The 15,235-nt window shown below is 40.5% G+C and overlaps 1 protein-coding gene across 23 annotated transcripts in view; it reads left to right on the top strand.

Annotated features, from left to right (window-relative positions):
• Positions 1-25: 25 nt before the first annotated feature.
• PBRM1 (polybromo 1) overlaps positions 26-15,235 on the top strand; it is a 62,351-nt gene continuing 47,141 nt past the window's right edge. For 9 of the 23 annotated variants that reach the window (XM_025154445.3, XM_040646124.2, XM_046899825.1 and 6 more), the window contains exons 1-12: positions 26-145; positions 1,083-1,203; positions 2,154-2,309; positions 3,141-3,238; positions 3,771-3,918; positions 6,268-6,399; positions 7,121-7,237; positions 7,812-7,880; positions 8,614-8,712; positions 9,865-9,950; positions 12,780-12,878; positions 14,886-14,977. In XM_025154445.3, the coding sequence (XP_025010213.2) occupies positions 1,165-1,203; positions 2,154-2,309; positions 3,141-3,238; positions 3,771-3,918; positions 6,268-6,399; positions 7,121-7,237; positions 7,812-7,880; positions 8,614-8,712; positions 9,865-9,950; positions 12,780-12,878; positions 14,886-14,977 (1,135 nt within the window). In that variant the 5' untranslated portion in view covers positions 26-145; positions 1,083-1,164. Of the gene's footprint in view, positions 781-1,082; positions 1,204-2,153; positions 2,310-3,140; positions 3,239-3,770; positions 3,919-6,267; positions 6,400-7,120; positions 7,238-7,811; positions 7,881-8,613; positions 8,713-9,864; positions 9,951-12,779; positions 12,879-14,885; positions 14,978-15,235 lie in introns of all 23 variants that reach the window. The other 14 variants (XM_046899827.1, XM_040646123.2, XM_040646120.2 and 11 more) reach the window with 9 other exon arrangements.

The following is a 15,235-nucleotide window of genomic DNA, read 5'->3' as shown; positions in this document are numbered from 1 at the left end:
CGAGGCGGCGCTTCCTCGCGGAGGTGTCGCGCGGGCCGGGCGCGCTTGGTGGCCGGGCGGGCTTGGCGGCGGCGCGGAGCGGCGGCGCGGGGCGGAAGGCCGCGGCGGGCGGCGAGGAGCGGCGCAGGGCGGCGGCGGCGGCAGGGTGAGCGGCGCGGCGGGCCGGGCGGCGGCGCGGGGCCGGGAGGCCGCGGGCTCCCTTTGTGTGGAGGCGGCGGCGCGGGGCGGGCCGCGGGGCCGCTCTTCCCCGCCCCCACCCCTCCTGGGGGCCTTCCCCGCCGCTCTCCGCTCCGCGGAGCGAGGCCCGCCGCGCCGGGGCCCGGCCGCGCTCGCGGGATTCGGTGCCGTCCGGGAGGGAGAGGCCTTCGGGGCGCGTCGCCCCGCGCTGCAGCGCTTCTCCCCGCTGAGCGGCCCGCAGCCGCGGCGTGCGGAGCAGTGCCCGAGCGCTGCAGGAGGAACCCGCTTCTCTCGGGGTTCGGTTCCGACCAGAAGTTGCCTCAGTAAAAGCCGTCGCTTTGCCAGTGAACGATCCCGTACGTTGTACGCGAAGCGGGGAAATCGGACCTGGAGACTGCTTGTAAATTGAAGCAGATCCGTCTATAACGAAGCTATGTGGCTGGGCGCTCAGCGCTCCTTCCTGGCGGCGATAACAGTTTGCTCGGCACACAGACGGAGTTCGTGCCCATTGGAGGCTAACGCGTGTTCTGGCCATACCAATTGCTGCACTGTTGTTGTGCTGCTCCACATCCACATTGTCTGCTCTGTAGCTCAGACTCTCAGGTCAGATATGCGGTCGCTGCTCTGCATGGTGGTTCATTGCTGTACAGGTGGCTGGGAAACCGGCACTGCTTATTGTGAAACATCAGAGAAACGTGGTGCTGTTTTTTCTGTAACCACGACAGAAATGCATTGTGTTCTGCATACAGAACTGCTTTGTTGTCTTTCTGCTAAGGTTAAAAAGCAAAAGTTGCCTCCCGTTTCTTGCTTTCTGTCTGCCAGCTTGAATTCCTCTGTTTATTTGAGTTGAATAACCTATCCGCTGTCAGCTCTCTCCTCTGTCTTTCCTTGTTCTTGTCTTTCAGCTCTGGCTGTACTAACAGCACTGCTGACCTGCTGCTCTGGGTGTCCCCTTCTCCTAGTATCTGTGCTTGCCCACCAGACACTATGAGGAGACTGGCTTTTCGAGGTGCTGGTTGTACTCTGGTAAATCTGGTAAATTATTGATTGAATACACCATGCTCTCCATTCTTCCACATTAAGGCTTTCCCTAACCGTTAATTATTCCTACCTCGTCCTTATTCATCTAATTTGTGTGCTCAAGATTAATTCTGTTGCTAACGTAAATGCTCTTGTGCAGTTATGTTGTACTGCCATGCCTTGTAACTTCCTAGGAGATCCCTTGATTCGGTATAGGCTGGGATAGATGAATCTTTTATGTCCTTTGAGTTAGCTACAAATGGAGATGTGGTTATGATGCTGTCACTAAAGAGCCAGCAACTTGGTCCGTAAATCACCATAGTCGTTGGACAGTGGCTATTCATTTGTCACTGTTACGTTGATAAATTAGAAACTGTGACTGAAACAGGAGGTGGATTTTTCTGCTTCTTGATGACTGAGCCATTCGTCTTACACACAGAGTGGGAATTGTGGTCACACGACGTGACCCTTTTCTGGCTTGAATCTAAGACAAGGTATTCAGTAGCAGTTCATGTTTTGGTTGGTCATTTGTCTTCTTCGTGGTGTCCTTTTTATTTTGTGTTGGTTTTCTAACTCGAGAGAGAATGAAGTGCTTTTCTCCATATGGCTCTTTCCTATAAAGCAGCAGTTCTCACATAGTAATCATGCATGGCTCAAGGAACCAAAATGTAAATGGTTTCAGAACATGTGCTGGTAAAAGCTGCTAAATACATCTTTGTGCCCGTAAGCCCTTGGTTTCTGACATTGGTGTTGGTAGTGACAGTGTAAAACTGCAGGGCTGTTTTGCCTTCCCTTTACTCTCAGCTCATGTCTGGTGTTCACATTTGGCTTAACTGAACTGTGGTTATAAAAAACATGTGTGATCCATTGCAAAACATAGCTTGCTTAATAGCTCGCTCTTATCAGAGGGTTTGGTTGCAATGCCAAGAGTTTAAGAACATTTCTCTTCATTATAGAAGAAGTTGGATTCCATGGGTTCTAAGAGGCGAAGAGCAACCTCGCCGTCCAGCAGCGTCAGCGGAGGGGACTTTGATGATGGCCACCACTCCACAAATATCCCAGGCCCAAGCAGGAAGAGAAGGAGGCTTTCCAATCTCCCAACTGTGGATCCTGTTAGTACCTTCTTGTTATGCATACACCTTTTTTTTGTCGTGGGTTGACTGTATTCTTGTCTAAGAAATGCTGGATTGTGAGATGGTATGTGTTTCTTACAACATATGTTCTGGCTTGCTGCACATTTGACAGTCATATTTAGCATGTATACACTGAGTTCATCACGTCCTGAAGCTGATGCTGCCTTGACTAAGCTGTGTTTAGGATCTCATTCACCTTTGGTTTGTTCTCGTTTTTGTTTTTCCCTTTTCCCTTTTCCTTTTTGCTGGGTTTTTTTTTTTTTTTTTTTTTTTTTTTTTTGATGGTGGTTTTAGCAGACAGAAGGAGACTGGAGAGGGAGCTGAAATAATAAAGTGCAGAAGTTGAGAGTGGCATCTGAATAGCAAATGCTGGGAGAGATAAGTGGAGAACAGCACTTCAATATGTGCTGAAGCATACAGTGTTGTTGTTATGCCTTTGAGTTAGTGGTCCAATTTTAAATAACTGTGGAGCAAAAGGACCTCTGTTGTAGTTTTTATGTCTGTAACTCAAAGAGTTGTACTAAATTAGTCTGCTTTTGGAGTATTCTACTTAGAATTAGTATTGAAACAAAGTTCACTGTATTAAATCAGACAATACAAAACAAAAACAAACAGCCAACCCTCACGTTCTGCCGTACCTGACGTACTAGAGATTGTACTAATGCAGGACATGCACAAGTTCTTCACTCTTCTGCTTTGGAGCACACCATACACGAGCAGCTTGCCTTTCCCTTCTCGTTGTAAGCAGATCTTGATTTGTTATCTCCTTAAAATCTACTTATTTCTTATTGTATTGTTCTTTAATTTTAGATTGCTGTATGTCACGAACTTTACAACACCATCAGAGATTACAAAGATGAACAGGGCAGGCTCCTTTGTGAGCTTTTCATTAGGGCACCGAAACGAAGGTAAGGCCATGGTTCCTGTCAAGCCTTGGATTTTTAGGGATGCTTCACCATTAATAAGAGTTGAAATATGAGGGGAAAAAAAATCAGCTATATTCATCACAGTGTCACAACAATGTATAGTGATGTATTTGTTGCAGTTATTCAGTGGGACCTGCTGATGTTGGTACTTGTTTTCAGTAAAGAAAAAAAAAAAAGAAAAGCAACATTGGATGCATTTGAAATATTTCTTGTGACAGCTGTCGGAAACATCTGACTAGAAGATGTTCCTCACCAGTGATGGAATGTAATACTAAGGGTGTGTGTTGGGAAAATTGATAGACTCTTGAAATGACTCTTGAAAATATAGATGATAGAGACTGAACATACCTTAAACTCAGAAAACAGAGAATGATAATGGAACAGGTATTAAAATGGGTTTACTAACAGAACGCTGTCCAGATCTTTTAGCTGGAACTGTGTTTGTTGCGTTTAGTTGTTTCAGTGTCTAAACTTTTTGCTTGGAATATAATGCATCGTTTTGTTATTACCACAGAAATCAACCGGACTATTATGAAGTAGTTTCACAGCCAATTGATTTAATGAAAATCCAACAAAAGCTAAAGATGGAGGAATACGATGATGTGAATGTGCTGACTGCTGATTTTCAGCTTCTCTTTAACAATGCAAAGGCTTACTACAAGGTGAGGAAAATAGGTGCAAAGGCTTGAATTTATCGATGATGAAAGTGATAGAGATATACTGAGATTCTTGCTTGGTTTGGCGGAAAGCTTTCTCACTTTGCCTTTAATACTAGTAAGAGAGCAGCATGGACTTACTGCAGGTGTTTGTGTATTTTTCCATAATGTTGACCATATCTTTGTGACATGTCTTGCTATAGTCGCTTTTCTGTGGGGATACTATAAAAGAACCTGGAGAGGGTCATTTTCTTTTTTCTATTCCAAAAGAGAGAGAAAGCAAAAAAACTCAACAAAAACAAACAAACAAACAAACAGAGAAAAAGGCCGATCTATTAAAACCTTCCCATTTTATGAGATATCCTGTGTGACCTTTTGAAAAAGGACTGTATTTTTTTCTCCCTAAAGGAGGAGTTTGTGAATAATGGCGAGCATGCACTATGATTGCTGGATTTTTCTCTTCCATTCTCCACTTACTAAAGTGAAAAAAGGCACATTGATTACTCTGGTTACTGATGGTAGATTGTGAGTGTGTGTGATGTGTTTCACCAGGGCTGCAACCCCATGTCCATTCCTCCAAACCCAATATGTGTTTTAATTTAGGTATTAATGGATTCTATTGCAGTTGCCTTAAGAAAGGGGGGGAAAAACTGGAATGACCTCATTTAACGGAAGCATTTTACGTACATGAAATAGTGACATTGTATATCGTGACTGAGATAGCCAACCTAAAGCTTTAATGCTAATATTATCTTTAGTATATCCTTGGCTTTGGAAGTTGTCCAAATAATTGTTTTGTAATTCACCCAGGCACTGTAGTCAGGTGACACCTGGATAAATAGTTTGTTTATATATAAATATAAATGTTTTATGTAAATATATATAATATGTTATATAAGTATAAATGTTTGTTTATGTGTGTTTGTAGCTTTTTGAAAAACCGTCAGGTTTAAGGATTAACGTATTTCTACTTTGTGGTTACAGTAGAAAAAGCACAAAGATTTGCATATCCATTGTGTGCTTTAGAAGACACTTTCCCCTTAATGTGGTTGTTTTTTTTTTTTGTTTTTGTTTTCTTTTTTATGTGAGGAATAAGGAATTGATGGCATGAAACAATTACTAGCATTTTCCCAAATGTCAGATGTCTTTGCCTACAAAATATTCAGCTCAGAACTGTGTCCATATTGTAAGGATCTTGCATATAGTATTGGAAGTAGATAGCCATCTTACTAGATTGCAGGAATTGTGTAATTACCAGAGAAATACGGAGTCATGAGATGAAGGTATGACACACAAACGTAACCTCATCTTTTTTCATCTTTTACCTTTATTCACATAGTTTAAATTAGTTTAATACAGGGAAGGCTGATTCATTGGTGAGTATTTTATGGCCTCAGGTGCTGTATTGGGAGTGTCAGACTAAAACAGAAGCCTTTGCTTGTTTAGTATTTCTGTTCAAGTAATACTTTTAAGCATCTTGCAGTAACGAAGAGGGAGCAGACTAGCAGAGCAGAGTATCCTTTAAGTCTATCTCATAACTAGCACCTGGTCTGATGTCTTGAGAATATGATGTCTAGTTAGGTAAGTGTAAGAACAGTTATTGTGTTGGTTTCTTATCTCTATTTCAAGCTGTCAGAAGCTGAGAGAGTAAGGAAGAGTGTAATCAACAGAAATAAGACAACGTTTCTGCAGGAACTCCTGAAATAGTGCTGACGGAAGAAAAAAGGGGAGGAAAAGCACAAAAGAGTGGGAAAGCAGTCCTTTTTTCTGGCAATTTTCTTTAGGTAGTAATAGGCATATGGTTGACTGCCACTCTGTATTTAAAATATTTTTGCTGACTAATCCATGCTGTCAAGTTTTTTGGAATTTCACAGTTATTACTGAACAGTGCAAATCATTGCAGTGCTTACAGAGATGTGTGTGTGTTCATTGGCATTCTTCTTTGGTAGAATTGAATTTTCAAGCGTTGCACAAAGGAGGAGTGTTGGCTTAAATTACATTTCTGGAGTACTGACATTTAGTATGTTTTAAATATTGGCATTGATGTGCTGCAACAGAACCTAGAGATCTCCTGAGATTCATCTCATGCTCGTCTGTGCCTCTACCCAAAGCAGTTTTATTGCCAAGTTTTCAAGAAGGCTTGAATGCTCTTCAGTGACAGACGTGATATTTTCTAGTTCTGATTACCGTTCTTAACACCTCTGAAGAACCTCTTAAACAGGAATTTCTGACGTTTTGTGTTACTCAATAAGTTTAATGCATTTCAATGAATAATTTATAAGTTCCTTCTGGATGAGAAAATTGTGAATTTTGAGGGTGTTTATGCTGTTTGATTTGTGTGGTTGTTTTTTTCAGCCTGATTCTCCTGAATATAAAGCTGCTTGCAAGTTATGGGAGTTGTATTTGCGCACAAAAAATGAGTTTGTTCAAAAAGGAGACGCTGAGGAGGAGGATGAAGATGAGGAAGGACATGACAGTCAAGAACTAGTAAGTGCAGGCATGGCAGCTGCAGCTGGAGGAAGCCATTGCTCTGTGTGGCAGCTGACTCTGAGCTGCAGCTTGGCCTCCACGTGTGGAAAGGCATCAAGTCTTTTCATGGTTCAATTATGCCTCTAAAGAGGTGTTTTCTTGTAGGTTTTTTTTTTTTTAATGCAAGTTTATTAGTTGACAGTTAATTATTTAACAGCACTGTGTGCATGTTCCTCTTCTCTCTAGGGAAAAAAGTTCTGACTTTTTCTCATAAGGACAAAATGCAGTTCTGGTTCAGCTGTGTTTTCAATAGCATGCCAGCACTTGATGCAAGCAAGCTTTGATGACAATGTCTGATGACATTGTTTTCCTGTCTGCATCCTATACAGTTACTGCAACTGTTCCTGGAGCAGTTTTTAACGCAGATATGACAGTAGGAAGTTTGGGTTTGTCTTTTTTTTTTTTTAAGATGTTGGGATGCGCGATTGCATTAATGTTGGCAATCAAGTTTCTTCTAACAGGATATAATGTGTACCTGTGAGTCTTTAGTGTAAATGTGAAATTATTTTCTCATGCTTTACCTGAATACATAAAGAATGTTGTTTTTCAAGGCTGTGTGCATAGTTGATTTTTTTTTCCTGTCTTTGAAAAATAAATGTGTATATTTCAGTGCAATTTGAAGCACTGTACTTTGGCTGTTATTGAAACCTCATTTCATTGGTGTAATTTCTCATGTTAGTCATCTCCAGGTTACCTGAAGGAGATTCTTGAACAGCTTCTCGAAGCTGTAGCTGTTGCCACAAATCCATCAGGACGCCTGATAAGTGAACTGTTTCAGAAACTTCCTTCTAAAGTGGTGGGTATTTTAATAATAATCATCCTGAATTTGAAACGTGTAAATTTGTATCACTGACCCTGTGTGCTGTAATGCACAGACTGAGGATGTGGTTTTTTGTTACTGTCTCATCTGTGGCAAACTCCAGCTGTTTTTAGAGCTGCTTTGCCCCTACCTGCTCATTCCCAAGCCCATCATTGCAGACTGGGGCTTGCTCTGTTCTGCAACTTTAGCTTACTTGGTTGGGTTTTTTTTTGGTTGAGACTTTTTAATCTTTTTTTTTTAATCTGGCTAACTTCACTGTTCTGTTTCAGGTTGTGGTGTAACAGGTTTAACCAGCAAAATGAATACTTTGAAAACCATCACCATGTATTTTGTTTTCAGTCAGAACTGTTTCTTTATGCCAGTTTATGAATGAGACATAATTGCATGTATCTGCCTTATAATCTGTCTCTCCAAACTGATGCCTGATGCTATAATTATGAAGCTTATGCTATTCCTCATCTGCAATTAATCTTTACTAATAACTCATAGAATGGTTTAGAAGAGCTTTGTGACTGCTTATGATAACATATAAATTGTTTTTGTTTTCCAGCAATATCCAGATTATTATGCAATAATAAAGGAGCCCATAGATCTTAAAACTATTGCCCAAAGGATTCAGGTACAATACAAACTTATTAATACATTGCAGTTTAGACTTGATTAAAAATAAACATTCTAAAATTGCTGAAGTTAATAAGAAAAGCAGAGTATTTTTACCCACTACTGAAAACTCGGAATGCTGTAGTTATTTAGTGTTCTGTCCTGGTTTAACACTGCAGTAGTAACCGTGTTGAAGATCTAGCATCATAAACCAGAGCATGCTGACATTGAACCTGAGTATCTTGGGTTCCCTGATGTTTAATGGTTTGAAGTAATTCCTTGGCAAGTCCTGCGAACATCAAACATTGATGTATTGAAGCTTGGTTGTGCATTGTCATCACCTATCTCTATTCTACTGCTGTAAATAGATGTTTTGTACTGGTGCATTTTTCATCTTGCTTTTCCAGCAATTTGAAACACTGTTCAGTAATTCTAGCATTTTGTGTAATAGTGAAGGACAGCACAAAGTCTAACTGAATTAGAGAATAAAGCTGAAATCACATCTTGTCAGAACCCTTCAACATTAAGATAGTCTGATGTATTAAGCTTTTTTCCAATCTTAGCATTCTAAAGATCAAGAAGACCTTAGTGCTCTTTTTTTTTTTTTCCTAAGTACTCTTTTTCTAAATATGTTCTCTCTAGTCTCTAAGTGTTCTCTTTATCCCTTATGCTTTTGACTTTATCCCTTTGCTTTTGACTTCCCATGCTGTCTGAATGTTGCCACAAAGCAGTACTGTTTTTCTCTTCTGCAGAATGGAACTTATAAAAGCATTCATGCAATGGCCAAGGATATAGATCTTCTTGCAAAGAATGCCAAAACCTACAATGAGCCTGGATCACAAGTATTCAAGGTTAGTTTCTGTCACTCATGTTTAGATCAAAGTTTGGTGTTTCTTTACTGTTTTCTGTGCTTGTTGATCTGTGAACAAATCCTTAGCATAAGGCCATAAAAACTATTTCCATAATGAATAAATCTATTGTTGGAATTTCCTTGTATGTATATTATTATGTATATAATATGTGATTTGAATAGTTGTAGTATCTTGAAGTATGAGTTTTTCCAATTTTATGTCAAGATGTGAATTATGTAACTTCTTTGGAAGCATGGGAGACCCTTTCATTTGTGAGATTTTATTGTGAGACTGCAGATTAAAATGTTAGTGGCAATGCTCAGCTATTATCCCATTACAGGATTTGGGAACTGATTGCACTTTTCATCGTAAGCTTGAAAAGTGGAGCAATGCATTCTTTGCATGGTTTTCAAAGGTTTTGGCTGTGTTTTTATGACCAAATTACCTCTACAATCTCAGTTAGTTTTAAATTCACCAGCATTTTGTGTGCAAGTTATTATATTACTGTTCTCATGTACTCTGAAAGTAAGGTAATTTAGTGACAAATAACTCCTTGTATGCTTAGTTCCTGTGAGCTTTGTAGTAGGAGATCTTGCATGTGTACGACCCTCCTGTGTCAGTGGTTCTTGGACTTTTCCAGTTGCACTGCTTTTGGGATTGTGGCTTCAGTGCCTGGCAGTGTTACCCAGGCTTGTAAGCTCACTCAAATCTTGTAGTCTTTGCTTTTTAAACTGTTACTTCAAGTATCAACTGTTGGTGAGAGAGGGAGAAGGAACGTCCTAAAGCCCAGCAATGTTTGTGGCTAAATCATTAAGGCACAGAAACTCATCTGTGTGTGGTATTCCTGTAAGTTTGCAAAGTATAGGTGGTTTGATTTTGTTGTGTTTTTTTTTTTAAGCGTGTGAGAGAAAATGAATTCAAAGGTACTCAGCTTTTCTGTTTTTATAGCTACTGTACGCCTATTTCAGGGAGACTTTGTTCTGTACTTCAATACTTAGTCCAAATTGTTTAAACATCTATAAATGTTTAAAACAAAAACTAGCAACATAAAAAACCTAATCAAAACCTATTTTTGTTCCTGATCTTTGAATGGTTCTACGTGAAAATAACATTGTTTTCAATTATAAACAAGCAAATTCTTTTCGTTGACAGGATGCAAATGCAATTAAAAAAATATTTAATATGAAAAAGGCTGAAATTGAGCACAGTGAGCTGGCCAAGTCAAGTCTCCGACTCAGGTACTGCAAATAGAGTTCTGCTTGTAAGATTGTGAAAATCAATGTAGTTGTTCCCTTAATTTTGCTGTGGAGAATATCCTGGGAAATAATTGCTTGAAAATGTATTGTTCTATGGTTTATAGTTTAAGGAGGTTTTTTGTTCGTTTGTTTTTGTTTTTCCTACTAAAATGCATCCATGATGAATATTTCTGTACATGCTTCATTGTCAAAAACAGTGTCACTGGCTCTCTTAAGCTCTGGCCAACTTCTACCATGTGTGTTTGTAAGTTAAGAACAGAGGAGAAACAGTGATGGAGAAAGTTGCTTTGTTTTGCTTTGCTGTGCAAAAAGTACTGAGTACTGTTGCAGCTTGTTAGGAGTTGAGATCTAAGAGCTCACAGTTATCTAGGTAGGGGCAGAAACACAGCAACAAGGTCCTAGGCAACAGATATAACATGGCCTCTGTTCTATGTATGAACTTTTATTTGAAAACCTATTTCTGGCTATGAAAAGAGGCACAGGACACTGAAGATTTGGACTTAAAATCAGAGAGGGATACTTTTGGTCTTCAGGCAGGCAGGTATGAAATGCTTTTGATAGCTGTATGTTTCACAGAAAGAGCTTGATTAGGAAATGGTGCTGCCTGTCCTTGGTGTACAAAGAAGTAATGCAGTCATTACAGGTGTTTCTTATATAAAATGCAATTTAATTTATTTTTGTATGTATTTTTACTTTTGAGTGACCAGTCAAAATAAGTTTAAATATTATTTTTCAGTATGAGCTGTGTCATATATATCAAAAATAAACCACTGTCTTGCAGGTCCTCCGAGGAGTCAGCAAACTCATTCTAGGGTAGACTGAGTATTTATATAAGTTGTTCACTGGCACTCCATGCTGAAAAATAAATGCTGTTCGTTCCCTGCAAAGGTGTGTGAGGTACAGCTAGGAACCCCAGTGCCCTCTGTTTACTGAGAGGCAGATTTTCTACTCGTGGTTATGTTTTGTTTCTCCCCTGGAAAATATTTAGAAGGTGTCAGCCATGAACCTTACTTTTAATACTATTATGTCTGAAAGAAATGAAAGTTACCTGCCTGAATATTGTTGTTCAATGCTCAGTGTACGTTGTGGTTTTTCTGATTCAGTCATGCAGAGTTAGCATGCTTCCCATGCTTGGGTGAGTCATTGTCAGCCGGAGTGGTGAGCAAAACACCTCGTATAAAGGAAGAGACAAAAACAGAAATGTTAAGGAGTAATTCTGGATGCATATTGTAATAATTTTCCTCCAAGTACGTGTGGTGTCAGAAGATTTTGGTTCTACAGACACATCGTTTCCATATGTGTTAGCTTGGTTGAAAGAGGAATTACATGTAGGGCCAGAAACTTTTTATATAAATTGTGATTTTATTTCTTTATTTTGCTATCCTGGGCTATGTTGATGAAGCTAACAGTGTTGTGGGTGCCCCATATGTGGAGGTGTTCAAGGCCAGGTTGGTTGGGGCCCTGGGCAGCCCTATCTGGAGCCTGACCTAGTGGCTGGTAACCCTGCCCATGGCAGGGATTGGAGCTAGCTGATCTTTGGGCTCTCTTCCAGCCCGAGCCATTCTGTGGTTCTATGATTCTGTGATATCACAAGTTGTATTTAATTTGGGGTCTTACTTATTTTTCTTCAAACTTAAGCTGTTTGCGTAAAAAGGGATGACAGATAAATCACACTGATATTTGTTAGTTGAATTCCTCTCTTGCACTGCCAACCCATTTCTATTTCTAAGTTCTGGATTCTTTATATTCTCGTGTATTATGCTCTCGATGGATCTGCAAGGCTTGAAATAATCTGAATGTCACAGTAATTGACAACTCCCTTCTTTGTTCCTGTAACTTGGCAAAAATATTTGTAGTGCCTGAAACAGGCTACAGTAATGTTGAACTGCTCTTTCCAGGGGGGCATGTGGGGTACTTTTGCCTTTTCTTAAAACTATTATTTTTTATTTTTATTGTTGTTTTTTTTTTTTTTTAAATCTATTTCTTAATGCCAAAGAATTAGGTGAGAGAAAAGCGTAGCCCGTACCAAACCTCCCACCTGCCGTTCTGAAGTGTTTCACTGCCTGGTGCTTTTCATTTTGTTATGCTTTTAATTGAATCATTGTTCTTTTTTGTATTCTGCTGAATCTACATCACAGAATCATTAATTTTTTCCTGATTTGATTGTCTCAACAGTCAGTCTCTTTTACCTATTGCTGATTTTGGTAGAATACCTCCATAAGTTTCTTTAAATTATTCTTTTCTTTTCTGAATTTATGTCACTTTCTCTTTGATGGATCAGGCTCAGACTCCTTCTCATGCCACTAACCTGTGTCAGAAATAACCGTGCTCTCCCAGCACAGAGTCCTGTATGTCCGCTGTCACACTGATGGCTCTTTGTCGGTGCATTTAACTGTCCTCCCTTCAGTCAAGTGACAAAATGTAACTCCTTGACTGTGCACACTGTGACTTTTATTAAGTATTGATAAAACATGATTTGGTATGGTTAGCTTTATGTTGGTGCTAAGGAGTGTTTTGTTGGCTGCTTGCACTGTTATTTTAAGCTGAGCTGTGTGTATTGCTATTAATCCTCAATCTAAATGTGACCTTCTGGCTTTTTATAAACAAAATCAATATCAGAATGCTGGGGCGCTAAATGTATCTTGGTGTTGCTTTACTTTTAGCTTTAAAACGTTTTTTTATCCGTCTGAAGCTTTTGTCTGATCTATCAAAGTAATTCTGTACAGAGCTGTAGCCTTGCTGCATCTTGTCTTGGGTCTAAGGTGGGCCTCTTTTTTCCCCCTTTCCTTGGCTTGTCTCTCCTGCATTAAGGACGCCATCAAATTTGACTGCTTCCAAGCTGACAGGTCCTTCCTCACAGGGTAAAGGCAGTGTGGGTGATGAGAGAAATTCTTCTAACAAATATTTTCGGTAAGTAAATTTTGGACTTGGAGGACAAGCTGGGTCGTCGTCACATGGAAATGCTGACCTTAAAAAATAAAAATAAAAATGGCACTGCTCTTTAATTTCCAATATTGACTCAAATACATCTGAAATTTTAAATATACTTCCTTCCTGTGAAGTGTAGTTTAAGAAGGTACTTTACTGTAAGTACGCTTCCATGTTTGATTTTTATATTTCATTTCAAACACTTGTTATTAAATATTTGGTGTACAGCTATTTCCTTAGAAACATTCTGAAGATTGATCTGCTCGACTTCATTACAAAATGAAATGTGTGAAAAATCACAAGGAAATAAACTGTAAATCTAGGAAAATGATATTGGAAACTGAAAGTAATAAGTAGGACTAAATATTTAAGAGATGGAAGATAGAAACCAACAAAACCTGGGTTGTGGCAGCCCCTGCTATCAGTACAAGCTGGGAAAGATATAAGGGTGGAGCACAGCCCTGCCAAAAAGGACCTGGGGGTGCCGGTGGATGGCAGCTGGTCGTGAGCTAGTCACTGTGCCCTCACAGCCCTGAGAGCCAACTGTACCTTGGGCTGCACCCAAAGCAGCAGGGCAGGGAGCTGATCCTGTCCCTCTGTGCTGTGATGCCTCACCTGGAGTGCTGCGTCCAGATGGGGAGTCCTCAGAACTGGAGAGATATGGGCCTGTTGGAGCGTGTCTAGAGAATGGCCATGCAAATGATCCAAGGGGTGGAACACCTCTCCTATGAGGACAGGCTGAGAGCTGGAGCTGTGCAGCATGGACAAGGCTGCGGGGAGACCTGAGAGCAGCCTGTCAGTATCTAAAGAGGCTGTAAGAAAGAAGGGGACAGACCCGTTAGCTTGGTCTGTTGTGACAGGACAAGGGGAAATTGTTTCAAACTAAAAGTGGGGAGATTTAGATTGGATATAAGGAAAATTTTTTTTAAGGATGGTGAGGCAGTTGCACAGGCTGCCCAGAGAGGTGGTGGATGCTCCATCCCTGGAGACAGCCAAGGTCAGGCTGGAGGGGCCCTGAGCACCTGATGGAGCTGTAGGCGTCCCTGCTAGTTGCGGGGGAGTTGGATCAGATGACCTGCAGTGGTCTCTTCCAACTCAAAAGATTCTATCTCATGAAAACCTGCAAGCCATTAGTACTGAGTTTCTGATGTGCTTATGGCAGACTTACTAGGCAGACTGTTTTACTTCAGGCTTTTCAGTTTGTTCTTCAGTCGTCAGTTGAGAAGTTTGGTATGTAGCAGAGGCTTTGTGCCAACAAGCTGAGCTACTGTCTGGAAGCAGCACTGCTGGACAGTCTTCTCTGTGTAGGCCTTGAAACTGTGGCCTAACGCGCAGCAGCAGCATGGCTCTTTCAGGTATTGAGTGTTTGTATGGAGTTGGTGTCACTGTAAGCAGAGCGTGAGATGCTGTGCCCCGTGTTTGGGCTGAAAGGCAGAAAGAATGATGCTGAAGATGTGAGACCTGTTAACAGCTCCTTCACATACAAACACGCTGCATGCTGAACAAGTGCAGGCAGGGCTGGAGGAAAGGGAGACTGAGTTATATACAACCTGTAACATGATAGATTTCTTAACGTAGACCAATCCCTATAAAACAGGATTAAGTAAGAGATTTGTTTATATAACTTTGGGATAATTGGGAAGACTGAGTCTCATAAGTCCCAATTAATAACGCAAATACTCAAGTACTCAGAGTAGGACAGAAGATGCATAGCTTGAGCTCTAGCATTCTGGCTGCATGGGCAGTTTCTGGTTTGAGGGACCACCTGTTAAAAATGAAGGCTGACTCAAGGGGTATTAGCAGCTTAGTAAGCTCTACAATTCTTTCTCTGTAGCCATATCTATTTTCCTGTTAAGCAGCTGTCGTGAGCTTCACTGGTTTACTGGTTCACTTGGGATGGGTGTTAATGGTGGTTTAATAATAGAACCTTTTGTTATTTTTAAATTTCTGAAATTTGTTGTTTTTTGTTTTCCTTCCCTCTTTTTACAGTAACAAAAGATCAGCCCAGGGGGATCGTTTATCAGCAATAACCATGGCGTTGCAGTATGGATCAGAAAGTGATGAGGACGCTGCTTTGGCTGGTAGGAGCTGATATGCAATTTATCTGTTTATTTTCTTTAATTAAAGATCTCTTCAAATGTCACTCTCTATTGCAGAATTATATTTACTGTGTTTCAAAATTCAGCATATAATTCTGTTAGATCCGGTCACCATTTCCTCTTAGTACTGAGTTGTAAGTGTGCAGCTGTTAAGAGGAAGGCCTAACCAGCCAAACTGATCAAAGCTTTGGGAAACTGTTGCGTGTTGTTGTTCCTTCTAATGTGGAACAGACAAGGAGA

The sequence above is a fragment of the Gallus gallus genome, chromosome 12 (assembly GCF_016699485.2).
Source record: "Gallus gallus isolate bGalGal1 chromosome 12, bGalGal1.mat.broiler.GRCg7b, whole genome shotgun sequence".
NCBI classification, from domain to species: Eukaryota; Metazoa; Chordata; class Aves; order Galliformes; family Phasianidae; genus Gallus; species Gallus gallus.
This window is presented reverse-complemented; position numbering and strand designations above follow the sequence as displayed.